The 12,106-nt window shown below is 62.5% G+C and overlaps 2 protein-coding genes across 4 annotated transcripts; one reads left to right on the top strand and one right to left on the bottom strand.

The window, feature by feature from the left end:
• Nucleotides 1-1,106: 1,106 nt before the first annotated feature.
• Nucleotides 1,107-7,430, bottom strand: RHBG (Rh family B glycoprotein). Of its 3 annotated transcripts, none has more exons than XM_062597810.1 (10): nucleotides 6,983-7,430; nucleotides 5,265-5,451; nucleotides 4,924-5,074; nucleotides 4,641-4,788; nucleotides 4,286-4,452; nucleotides 3,856-3,993; nucleotides 3,463-3,596; nucleotides 3,099-3,220; nucleotides 2,420-2,493; nucleotides 1,107-2,243 (listed from the first exon to the last, which is right to left on the bottom strand). In XM_062597810.1, the coding sequence occupies exons 1-10, from the start codon at nucleotides 7,170-7,172 to the stop codon at nucleotides 1,962-1,964; spliced, it is 1,593 nt and encodes a 530-aa protein (XP_062453794.1). In that variant the 5' UTR covers nucleotides 7,173-7,430; the 3' UTR covers nucleotides 1,107-1,961. The 3 variants fall into 3 exon arrangements, with proteins under 3 accessions (XP_062453794.1, XP_062453795.1, XP_062453796.1); XM_062597811.1 differs by having other exon boundaries at nucleotides 2,071-2,218; XM_062597812.1 differs by lacking the exons at nucleotides 1,107-2,243; nucleotides 2,420-2,493 and having other exon boundaries at nucleotides 3,135-3,220; nucleotides 3,463-3,693.
• Nucleotides 7,431-9,477: 2,047 nt separating this feature from the next.
• On the top strand, nucleotides 9,478-12,028 carry HAPLN2 (hyaluronan and proteoglycan link protein 2). Its single transcript, XM_062597920.1, has 5 exons — nucleotides 9,478-10,000; nucleotides 10,197-10,547; nucleotides 10,781-10,897; nucleotides 11,056-11,241; nucleotides 11,367-12,028. Exons 1-5 carry the CDS (start codon nucleotides 9,913-9,915, stop codon nucleotides 11,648-11,650), a joined length of 1,026 nt encoding a protein of 341 aa, XP_062453904.1. The 5' UTR covers nucleotides 9,478-9,912; the 3' UTR covers nucleotides 11,651-12,028.
• The last annotated feature ends 78 nt before the right edge of the window (nucleotides 12,029-12,106 follow it).

Raw genomic sequence — 12,106 nt, 5'->3', positions numbered from 1 at the left:
TCGGGACGGGAATGGGGAGAGGGCGGTAAAACGAACGTCAAGCGCCGTCCCGGGACCGGCCGCCGGAGCCTCTCCCGCGGCAGCGGGCCGGCGGGATTATCCGCTTAGCCGCGCCATCTGTTCGCCAAACTGCCGTCATTATGTTCAGCTCGGGAAGAAAACGGCCCCTACAGGGAAGCAATTTGTTCGCTGACTAAACCTTTCAGGCTCTCGCCTTCCCGACCTCCCCGCGCCGGTGCACGGGCAAGGGCCCCGCGAGCTCCCCGCCGCCGCCACCGCCGCCGCGCTTAAACAAGCTCCGGCGAGAGCGGCGGTGCGCGAGCTTGGTAAAGGAGCCGGGAGGGCGCCGGGCTCTCCGTAAGCCGATTACAAAACCTCGCGGCCTTTCAGAGGGGAGGAGGAGGAGGAGGAGGAGGGAAGGCCATTTTGCCCCGGACCTGCGTGTCCGGGATCTTGCAATGAGCTCACCGGAGCAGCTTTTCTTCCCGTTGCAGTAGGTCGCTTTTGAGATGTGCGGTGCAGAGATGGGGAAGAGCTGCCCGGGAAAGGGCTGGGAACTGAGTAGCAGGACGTGGGGCTGGAGGCCTTGCAGCATCCCCGAGCCGTGTGTGTGCAGCCCCCGGGTGCCGGTGGGACCAGCCTGGCGCTTGGCCCTGGTGCTCCCTGCTCCCGCTGCTCCCCGGTGCCCGAGAGCTGCAAACTCGCTCGCACGCTGGAGAGGGCCATGGCTCCCGGCGTCTCGCGAGGCAGGTGGGGAAACTGAGGCACAGAGCGGAGATGGGAGAAACCTGCCCCAGAGCTCAGGGCCAAGGCAGGAGCAGAGCCGCGTGTCCCCATTTCTGGCGCTTCTTGGAAACTCAGTGGCACCAAAGCGTTGAGCAAATGGCTTGGTTTCAGCGGGCTTTTCGTAATTGTTTTCGTGCAGCGAACACCTGGGAAAGCTGCAGTGGTGAGCCGGACGTAACCTGAAGTGCAAAGTCTGGAACTTCTGCTGCAAAGTGACACCTCAGGCTTAGAATTCTCTCTAATTTGATTTAAGAGCCCAATCTAAAAATGAAGAATTTTGGTCAACACAAAAGCAAATTTTTATTGCATCTTCAATGCAGTTATTAAAAAACCTTTACGTGCATTGACAACAACAAATATTGAAAGACAATCATGCTGAGTCTGGCCCCTGCGGATGGAAACGCAGCCCCTGCTCCTCTCCGGGTCTCATCCCCGGCTCCTTGTGCGCGACGCGGCGCGGCGGGATGCCAGGGGACCCCGTCTAGCGGTGCCGGGAAGGCAGGGGACACCCTGTCCGGGGGACACCCGTGTCACCCTGGCCGCTTCCCAGGCACAGGCTGCTCTGTGCTGTCGCACCCTCTGGTGGCCAAAGCGCGGGGAAAAATCCTCCCGGAGGCTTAAATCTGGGAGGGTTTAATAACGGTGACACCAAAACCCCAATAAATGGCCCAAATGGGGCCACGTGGGCTGCAGAGAGTTGTCGTTTAGGGAGGGGGGTTCCTGGGCCCTTTTCTTTCTTTTTTTCAAAAGAAATATGAAGGAAAATAAGCCAGCAAAGTCAGGGGCTTATGTATAAATTCACTGGCAAATCCTGAAATTACAAAAGAGTCCATTTCTTTATTTTTTTGCTCAAAAGCGTCCACAGAAAGTTCTCTGTTGCTTTTTTCTTTTCTTTTTCTTTTTTTTTTTTTTTTTGGAGCCTGAGATATCTCTTCCCCGATAGAGCAACCCTAAAGGAAAGAAGCCCCTTCCTAGCTCTCCTCTCGTCCGCAGGTCTTGGAGAGTGGCATTTGGGGAAACGGAGGTGTGGGGCGAGCACGGGAAGCGCCCCGGCCACCCCAAAGCTGAGCAAGGCTTGGATCCGCGTCCTGCTCCCGCAGCCCCGAGGTTCCTCTGGAGCGAGCCAGGTTGTCCCCTCTCCCCGCGGCGAGTGCCCACGTCGCTCTCGCACCTCTTCACCATGGACTGGTCCCAGAAAGGCCTGTGTGCACCCAACTTTCCCCAGATCTTCGGGACTGGATGCTGGATGCCACATGGGGACAAGCCTGGCTGTCTCCGGAGAGGGCAGCCGGGGAGTTCGGGGTGCCAAAAGCTCCCCGGCGCTGGCAGTGCTGGCGGGAAGGACGTCGCCGGAGGGTGAGAGCTGCTAGACTGAGGTGCTGGTGCCCAGCTCCTCCCTGCTCGCCCCTTGCTTGCGCTGCTCCGCAGACACCTGCACCAACGCGGAGGTGTGAACCCTGGAGCAGAGCGGCACCCCGGGGAGGGGTGCATAGGGGTCTGCCCTCGTGGGACCTGGGGGGCTTTCATGAAGCCGTTCCCCCCACTTTGGCCACCCTTGAGCCGAAATGCTGCCACGAGAGGAGGGAGGGTTGCAGCAGCATGTGGCATTTTAGGGCTAAAATCCCAGCTTTACCTCCCAGAAGGTCTTGTTTTCCAGGTGCTGCGTGTCTGGAGGAGATCCCAGCCTCTTTATTTTCAGGATGGCTCCTGGGAATGCCAAAAGCCAGGGAAGGGCATTTCACAGCCGAAACCGCGGTGCTCCCCCTGCCCCGGGACCCCCCCGGCTCAGCAGGGCCCCCGCACCCAGCCGTCGGGGCTGGGTGCCAGGTCGGGAAGGGATCCGCCAGCCCCGGGCTCCTCACGGCCGGGCTTTCCCTGACATCTAGCGGCCGCCCAGGCGCGGACGGCTCGCAGGGAGCCCAGGCCCCTTCCTGGGCTTTTCCCACGGGGATGAATCCGGGATGCGGCAGGCTCCACAGCCGTGCAGCCCCGTGCACCCCGGGGGTGCTCCCCGTGGCCGAGGCTGCCGGGCCGTACGGTACCGCGCCGGATCGCAACTCCAGGCTGTGATTGCGGAGAGGAAATCGCACTTTCGGTGTGTTCCTGGCTTTGTGTGCGAGCGTGGGAGCGTCCTAAACCCCCCCTCCCCGCCTGAGGAGCTGCTGCAACGCTCATCACTGCTGTTTGCTCACAGGTACGGCTGCGTTTGTGTTTCCCACTGCAAAGCGCGGCTGCCGTCTCCACCTTGGACCGTTTCTACTGCTCCACTCCTGCCACCACCCCGTCCCACGCCTGCTGGAGGTAAAACTCACCCACGATGCTCCCTCCGAGCAGCACGAGCAGCAGGGTGACGAACAGCGCACAAAGCTGCCAAACTGCCTGGTAGGTGGCTGTCCTGCTCCCATCAGCTACGTGGGGGAAAACCAGCTCCATCCTGCAAGCCACGGAGGGGATGTGTTTGTACAGTGCGCACGAAGGTCTCTGCTTATGTCTATGGGGTGATCTGCTATAGGTGGGGTCCCATTGCAGGAGTTGCATGGAACGTCCCCTGTTGCAGAGGTCCCCAGAGCGGGTCCTTGTGAAGCTGGTGGGGTACTGGTGGGTCCAGCTCGCACCAGGAATCCCCAGGCTGGGTGCATGGGGCCACTGGGCAACACCGACGCTGGCTCTTCTCACCTGTTTCCATAAGTATCAGCGGTTGCCAGTGCTGTGAGCAGCATCCCCAGCAAGGTGCCCAGGATCCCTGGCATGCCATGGACATTGTGAACTCCACACGTGTCCTGGATGTTCAGCTTGGAGGACAGGACAGGCTGGGGAGAGCGCAGAGAACAGCCAGGGCTCGGAGAGGCAGCTCGTGGTGCCCGGCGGCTTCGCGGGGAGGCCATGTTCTGGCCTGGGTTTGCAGGGCTGGGAGCAGAAATTGTGCTCTGGCTACGTCTGGTTGCAAGGCCCCAGTTCTCCTTGGCAGCAGAGTGAGTGGGGCAGAAACACAGCCTCTCCCCAGCTTGAAGGCTCAGAGGGTTCAACTGACCCAGGACTGGGGTCTTTGACTATCATGAGGCGACTCACCGTGAGGAATTTGAAGCCAAGTGGGGAGATCAGGCCGGCCAGAAACCCCGCGATGAGGGCCCCGAACGGAGTGAGCAGCATCTCCCCAGCCATGCCCATCACGGCCACGCCAGCCACAGCAGCATCCTGAACCTGGGTCTGAGGGAGACAGGTGGGGTCAGGGGAATTGCACCTGTGGAGAACATCAGCACGGGCTTTGAGGGGGGGGTGGGCTCATCAGGGACCAGACTGGGTCTCAAGAGACCTAAAAAACCCTATGGGCAGGATATTTCCTAATGTAATCCACCTACAAGCTGTGTCCTTCCCATCTCCTTGTCCTCCCTAATGTATATATGCTCACAGTTGCTGTAGGACAGACTTCGGGCACTGTGTAGGACTAGCGTGGTGTCCTGGGGTGGCTGTTGGCAGATCTGTGGAGGAGAGGACCTACCATCTGCAGCATGCCTTCCTCATGGAGAAGGGGGGAGATGACAAAGGTGGCCAGAGTGCTTGCTGCCAGCGCAAGATAGATGTTCAGCACTGCCCAGGGCTCAGCGTTGGTATGGACCATGGTGGCTGAGGCGAAACCAGGCCAGAAGATCCACAGGTAGACAGTTCCTGAGAGGAAGGGAACAGGCAGGTTTTGGTGCGGGGGTCATTCCCCTGAGGGAAAGAAACTCTTCCTGCTTGTGGCAGGTGATGGAGGAAGGGGCAGTGGCCATGGATTGCAAGGTGGGAGGTTCAGGTTTGGTATCTGAGAAAACTTTCTTCCACCACTGTTTCTATGATTCTGTTTTTGTCCATACCAACTGCAGCAAAGACATCCGGATAGTGCCCCATGTCCTGCTGCTGGTTCCTCTTGTCTAAATGGGGCTGGTGCAAGATCCGTGAAACCATCAAGCCAAAATAAGCACCGAAGGTGTGGATGGTCAAGGAGCCCCCACTGTCGCTTACCTGGTGAGTACAGAAAATACTGTACTGGAAAAGGGAAAGAACTGTCTCTACAGATGAGGCAGGTCTTGATATAAAAAGGCTAAATAGAGACTTGTGGTCACCTCCTTTTGAGTGGGCCAGAGATCAGTAACTTACCCCCATGAGGTTGAGTAGGATGTATTCGTTGATGGTAAAAAAGATGACTTCCAGAAGGGTCATCAGCAGCATCTGGAGGGGGTTTACCCTGCCCAGAACAGCTCCAGCTGAGATCAGGATGGCTCCCACACAGAAGTCAGCACTGACTATGCTAGGAAGGAGAGAGGCATGGGATGGGGCGCAGTGCTGCCAGAGGGCCAGCACAATAAGCCTCGTCATATTTGTCCTCAAAATCCACCTCCAAATCAGAGCTGTGAGCTTTTACAGAGAGGGAAACCAGTGTGCAAGGGCCAGACATTGGACTGGTGAGGCCAAGCAGCAATAGGTCTTCCCTCCCTTACCTCTGTGCTTCCATGTAAATCTTGCCATTTAGGAAGGAGTAGAAAAACCCCTGGATCAGTATGGCCCACTGGATGGCAAATGCCACCACGAGGAAGTTGATGGCCAGGCTCCCTGCTCCATAGCGGCTGAGGAAGGCCATCAGGAAGCCAAAGCCTATGAGAATTTGGAGGTGGACATCCCGGAAACCTGTTGGAAGAGAGACAGAAAGGTGAGGCTGGGGGTGCTGAGGGTAGGCATCCATTCCCATCCACCAGGCCTGCTCCGTGGATGGTGGCAAGCATCACCAGGCAGGAGGGCCTGCCTACCTGTTCCCCCGAACAGGCTCTGATACCTCATGCTCTAAGGGGTTCAAACTGGTTTTGAGGAGCTGGAGGCTTCAGCCAGCATGAAGCAGCCTTGCTCCACTGGCATTTTTCTACACTCATGGTGGATCTGGCTCTGCGTCATCTTCCTTGGTGATTTCCACAGGACACAAACAGTTGCAGTAGCCGCAGGTTCAGCCCATCCCCACCACCCTTGGCAATGGCTCCAGGCTACCCCACATGCATGCCTTGCCCTGGAAATATCTGTGTTGCGCAGTCTAAATGTGGAAGGATTCAGTTCCCTTTGCGGCCCCAAAACCTCTCTGATGCAGAGCGGTCTGTGTTGGTGACATCAGTGCAAAGGTGCATCTGAGATGTCAGCTGCCCCCATCCTGCTCACGCCCACGGACCTTTCTATTCCCCAGCAGGCCTGAAAACGTCAGGTCCTGTTTAGTGGGATGAAAGAGCCTGAAGTGTGAGTAACAACCTGGATCATCACTCCAGTCTGGTACTGTCTGGCAACAAATCGCGGAGGCAGGGACTCGGGTGCCGGCTGGTCTGCTGCCCCTGAGCACTGCTCCGTGCACCGGGGAAGTGCTCGGGCAGGGCAAGACCCTGGCCGGGAGGCCGGCCATCCTCCGCGATGAGCTGGTGTCCCCGTGAGTCACTGCCTGTCAGGGTGGGGTTACGTGGGCCAGTGAAACTGGGAGAACCTGCCTGCTCGCTGCCCGGAGCGACACGGCTCCCCTCCGCCGGGGACAGGCTCTCCGCAGTGGGGCAAACAGCAAATCTGGCTCATTTTGAACCACCCGCCTTGCATTGCCCTTGCTCCCTGGGCAGGGGTCTGGCTGGAGCGCGGCGTTAGGTCTCCCGGGGGGAGGAAGGGTCAGGGCCATCCCCCAGAACAGACCAGGGCATGTTCTGCAGCGATGCCCCTGTGAAAGAGGCTGGTCCCAGCAGCGTGGACCCCCAGCCCTGTGCTGGGTGCTGCCATCAGCGTGGAGCCCAGCACCTCCATGAAATGGGATCAGTGCAAACCTTTAACAGTGCAAAAACCCAGTGGGTGCACGGGAAGTTCTGCAGACTCTGAAGCACCAGGAGCAGCTGCCGGGCTTTCCAGCTGGGGGTGTGAGGAGTTCCTGGATTAATCACTGTGCTGGGTGACTCCAGCTGTTCCGAACCCTGGAGGTCCCTGCTTCAGGCATGGATTTGTCCAGGGGAACAGCCAAATTGTGTATGGCTGGCCCTGCCAGGCAACTCATGTGGCACCAGCTCCTTGGTGGGACGCCCAAGCACCGAACCCCACGGCTTCGATGAGCCCCCGGTTCCTCCTGCTTGTTATTGACCTGAAACCTGACTTGGAGCTAACAGGGATAGCGCCCGTCTCTGCGCCCGCCCGGGATGGGGGTACTCACGTGGGTGGTGAAACCTGGAGTCAGAGCTGGGGTTTCTCTCACTGCTGCAGTTGAGCTGTGGGGAGCAGAGACCAGGGCTGGTGTCTGGGCTGTACCGGACAAAGACGGCAAAGAGGATGATGGTGAGGATTTGGAGGAAGAAGCACGTCCCAGAGAGCTTGAGCCTTGCGGAGGCAGCGTGCGCCGACATGTCGCCGGACGGCCGAGAAGAGGCCGAGCCCCGCAGCGGTCCCGAAACGGCGGGGACACGGAGACGCGCCTTTCCCGGCGCCGAGAGGTGTGCCTGCGGCCAGCACAAACTCCGCCTGCCCGCAGCCCGCCCTCGCCCCGAACGCTTCCCGCACCGGCTGCTCGGACGCGTGGGCACTTCCGCATGCCGGCGCTGCCGGAAGAGCCTGCTCCGGGCCCGGCCGGCCGCTGGAGCTGGATGACGCTGCCGGGAGCCAGGCTTGGCCTCGGAAACCCGAGCCCCAGCTGCCTTGGGGAAGCATTTGCAGCTGGATTCCAGTTTTGCTAGATTCCCCGGGGCGCGGGGAAAGCAGTCTGGAGTAAATCAAAGGGCTGCTCGGCACCGTTGTGTTCGTGGCTAGTTTAGCCGGGTGCAGGAGGGAGCAGTCCCTTGGCTGGGGTGGGATTTGGGGGAGCACGGGGGGAACTGCAGCCTGGGGAGACCCCGTGATGTTTTCCATACGGCGGTAACTGCTTTCTGGAGGTTCAGCAAGGGAGAGACGCGGCGGATCGCGGTGGGTCAGCGGTTGGGCAGATGAGGCCATGGGCTGTGCTGCAAGGAAGTGTCGGACTCACTCATTACAGAGCTGCTGAGCTATCGCAGCACCGGGTTTTGTTCTGCCTTTTGAAAGCAGGGCTTAAATCCCCTGATCAGCCGGGGCGGGGGGGGGAAAGAGAGGATTCGCCTCAAACCTGTACCCTGAATCTGTCGCGTCGCGGTGGGGTTTCTCGTGCCTGTCGGCCTTGGTGCTGGGCTCTGCCCCCGAGCAGGAGCCCAGTTCCCGTGGTGCCATAGTGCAGCCCAGGGCAGGACGCGAGCCCGTCTGGGAGCTGCTGGCAGAGAGCGTACCCGGGGTCCGCAGGGGCAGGACGAAAAGCTTAGTCTTGCGAAACAAGGGCGAGGAGCGGAGCCAGAGCCTGGTTTCTGAAGCCAGGCTCTCCTCTCCACCATCCTTGCTGGAGTGCAATTATTTCTTCTGCTTTTCTTTTCTTTGGCAGCTTCTGCTTTTGCGGAGAGGTATTTGTTACGCACCAAGAGACGGTACAAAACCCAAAAGGGGAGAGGAAGAGAAACGAGCTGACGAGTAAAATAAAGCGTTTGTTTGGGCAGTGGTGGGGTAACTTCTTTCCAAAGAGCTGGGCCAAAGTATGATCTCAGATAACCAGAACTGAGCCGGGGTCATTCCACTGAGGCGAACAGGATGGGGAAGGGGGGGTCGGGCTCGCCGCGTGGGGAGTGAGTCACATTTGGACTAACCAGGGCCCTGCTTGGGGCTGTAATTTTGTGAAGACCAGTGGGGGTAGCAGCTGCCTCCATTTGGGAAAAAAATGCAAGGAACAATTCAGCTCGTTCATGGTACCAGAGCTGAAAAGTAGCATCCTCCACCCAAAATAGAGCTAAACCCCTCTAGCACGAGCGGCGCGCTGGGGCCGGCGGCGGTTCCCACCGGGGAGATTTGTTTTCTGCGCCGTGCGTGCCGCGGCGGAGCCGGGCTCGCCGTGTCCTTTGCCGCCGCGCACAGACCGCCGCTTGTGTTGGGTTTCAGCCGCGATGAGCCTTCCCCGTCCCCGGAGACGGCCCCGGGGGGAGGGAGCGGACGAGGGTGGCCCGAACACAGCCGCATTGTGTGGCCTCGGGCGGCCGGCAGCACCCGCGCCCGGAGCCCCCGCGAAGCGTTCGGCCTCGGAGGCTCGCAAGAGCGGAGGGAGCCCGTCCCCACCGCCGGGATAAGCCCAGCGGAGCCCCGAAGGGCTGGGGCAGCACCCGCCGCCGGGCAGCCTCCTCCGCGCTGCTGCAAAGGCGGCCCGGGGGGGGAATTAATTACTGCGCCGATGCTTTGATTGCAGAGGGCACCGTCGCCAGGGGTCTGGGGAGGAACCCGGAGGGCGTCTTTGCCCCGCGCCCGAGCGGCTGTGGGTCCCCGGCCCGAGGAGGTGCTGACATTTTCCCTGAATTCCCCGGCCCCGTTCCCGGCGAATAAAGGCGCGCTTGTTAGCGGGGCCCGCTGTGTTTTGCCGAGCAGAACAATACAGAGAAAGACGCTCACAAAGGGAAATTGTGCTTCCTCCTCTCCGCGCGTTCCTCGGGGACGCGCTCGGGGCGGGGGGAAAGAAAGCGGGAAGAGACGGCGACGGGGCAGGGAGCGAGCGCGCGGGGCACGGCTCGGTGCCGGCGAGGATGGGCAGAGGCGCGGAGCGGCCGCGGAGCCGGAGCGGGGCCGCGCGCCTGGCGTGACGCTGCCCGCCCCGGGAAGCGGTGACGTCCGCCGCCGGCGCCGGCCCGCGGGAAGGGCACCTCGTCCCGCTCCGCCGCGCGCCGCGGCTTTGCCCCGTCCGGAGCCCTGAGTCCCGCAATGCGGCGCCTGTGACGAGGGCTGCTCGGGCGTCGGGCGCCGGCGGCTTTGGATGGGATCGGCGGCTCGCCCGAGGACGCGGCTGGGGACGGCGAGCGGTGCAGGGGAGCGGGCGGGTGCAGCCGGGTTTGCAGCAAGGCCTGGTCCTGCTGTGCGCGTCCGCTGTCCGGATCCAGGACTGTTGCTCGCCCCGTTCCCTGCAGCGCTTTGCTCCGTCGGATGGGAGGCCGCGGTGGGATAAAGCCAAGCATCCTTCCGCCTGCTCCGAGGAGGCGTTTGCGTCCCCCTTCCCACACCAAGCTCCACTGACCCCTTCGCTCGCTCCCGGTCCTGCCTCCGGCTCTAAGGATGCACCAGCTTCTCCTGCTGGGCTCCCTCTGGCTCCTGGGGGCACCCTCAGCCTCGAGCATCTACCAGCGGCCGACGGGGAGCCCAGGTACGGTGGAAGGGGCCGGCTGCCCTGGGCGGGGGCCGGAGGAGGGAGGTGATGCCGGGGGGACCGGCCGGGGCTGCATCCCGGGGGCTGCGGGAGGAAGGGGTGCTGGAAACCACCCGGGATGCTGGGGCGGGAGCGAGGTGGGACGCGGAGCAGAGGCAGCGCCCGAGGTTGTCCCCCGCCGCGTGTCCCGCAGCCGCCCCGCGCCTGCAGTACCTGCTGGAGCCCCTGCACGCCGTGGTGCACACGCAGCGCGGCGCCACGGTCACCCTGCCCTGCGTCCTGCGCGCCCTGCCCCGCAACTACCGGGTGAAATGGAGCAAGGTGGAGCCGGCCAACTACCTGGAGAGCGTCATCATCATCACCAACGGGCTCTCGCACAAGAACTACGGGCCGCTGAGCCCCCGGGTGAGCCTGCGGCACAGCCACCGCTACGACGCCTCGCTCACCATCGCCAACGTGGCCTTGGAGGACGAGGGACGCTACCGCTGCCAGCTGGTCAACGGGCTGGAGGACGAGAGCGTCTCGCTCACTCTGCACCTCGAGGGTGAGCGTTGGCTCCCTCCCGCCGGCTCTGTGATCCCCCCCGGCAGCTGGGCCAGTGGGAGAGGCGCGATGGAGCTCAGCATGTCCCAAGGGGTCCCAGGTCCAAACAGGAGCCTGGAGCCACCTCGCCTGGACACCAACCTCCTCCTCTGCACCCCACTCCCAGGGGGTGACTAGCCAAAACCTCCTTGGGGAAGAGGGTCTCCATCACCCTCCATCCCTGTCCCCCCCCAGGTGTTGTCTTCCCCTACCAGACCAGCAACGGGCGCTACAAGTTCAACTACCACGAAGCCAAGCGAGCGTGTGAGCAGCAGGACTCGCGGCTGGCCACCTACCAGCAGCTCTACCAAGGTACGGGGCCGCTTCCTGCCGCAGCGCCTGCAAACCTCCTTCCAGCCCCAAACCTGACTCGCTGGGGACGGGGAGCAGCGGCTTGGGAGGATGCTGGAGCTCTGGCCCTGCTTCCCCGGCTGTGCTCTGAGCTGGACCCTGATGGTTTTGCCGCGCAGCCTGGACCGAGGGCCTGGACTGGTGCAACGCGGGCTGGGTCCTCGACGGCACCGTCCACTACCCCATCATCAACGCGCGCGAGCCCTGCGGCGGCCGCCTCCTGCTCCCGGGCGTCCGCACCTACAGCGCCAGGGACAAGCAGAGAGACCGATTCGACGCCTTCTGCTTCACCTCTGCTGTCAACGGTAGGGCCCGAGCGCCGCCGGCGCGGGGGTCCCCGTCCTCCGCGAGCCCCCGTGCGACCCCGGGGACGTCCCCAGGGGCCGGTCCGCGGCGGCTCCTCACCCGCGACGTCTCCGTCCGTCCCCAGGCCAGGTCTACTTCATCCGCGGCCACCTGAACTTCAAGGAAGCCGGCCAGGCGTGCCGCAACCACGGGGCCGCCCTGGCCAAAGTGGGGCAGCTCTACTCCGCCTGGAAGTTTTCCCGGCTGGACCGCTGCGACGGGGGCTGGCTGGCGGACGGCAGCGTGCGGTACCCCATCGCCACCCCCCGCGAGCGCTGCGGGGGGCTGCCGGACCCGGGTGTCCGCAGCTTCGGCTTCCCCAACAAGGAACTGAGGACGTACGGCACGTACTGCTTCGCGGGGCGATAGGAGCACCGGGCAGCGAGGTGGGCTGAGCCCGCGGCGGGAGGTGGGGGGGGGGGGCATTGTTTTGGGCCTGTTTCAGGTGGTTTGTGCATCCTCCCCCGGAGCGGCTCCCCGCGCCCCCCTGCCTGCTTCGGCCGCTCTCGGCGGGTGCTTGGGGCTCGCGGGAGAAGCGGGATGCTCTGCCGGGCCGGGAGGAGGGTCCGATGCAGCCCACCAGCGGGCAGCGCCGGGTCCCCGCTCCCTCCCAGCCCGGTGCATCCTTTGCCCCATCCTCGCTCCCCGTGGCCGCGAAGGCTCCGGCTGCCGCAAATACGCCGGAGAGCCGGGCATTAACGAGCGTGACTAATGGAGTTTCGCCTTCTCAATTAATAAAGCGATGGCAAAGCCGCCTTCTTGCCCGGCCTCTGCCCGCCGGGACCGGCTGGCCTCTCGCCGAGGGGCGTTTGCCAAGGACTTTCT

This window comes from Rhea pennata, chromosome 31 (genome assembly GCF_028389875.1).
Source record: "Rhea pennata isolate bPtePen1 chromosome 31, bPtePen1.pri, whole genome shotgun sequence".
Classification (NCBI taxonomy): domain Eukaryota; kingdom Metazoa; phylum Chordata; class Aves; order Rheiformes; family Rheidae; genus Rhea; species Rhea pennata.
Note: the sequence above shows the minus strand (reverse complement) of the source record. Positions and strands in the feature narration are given on the sequence as shown.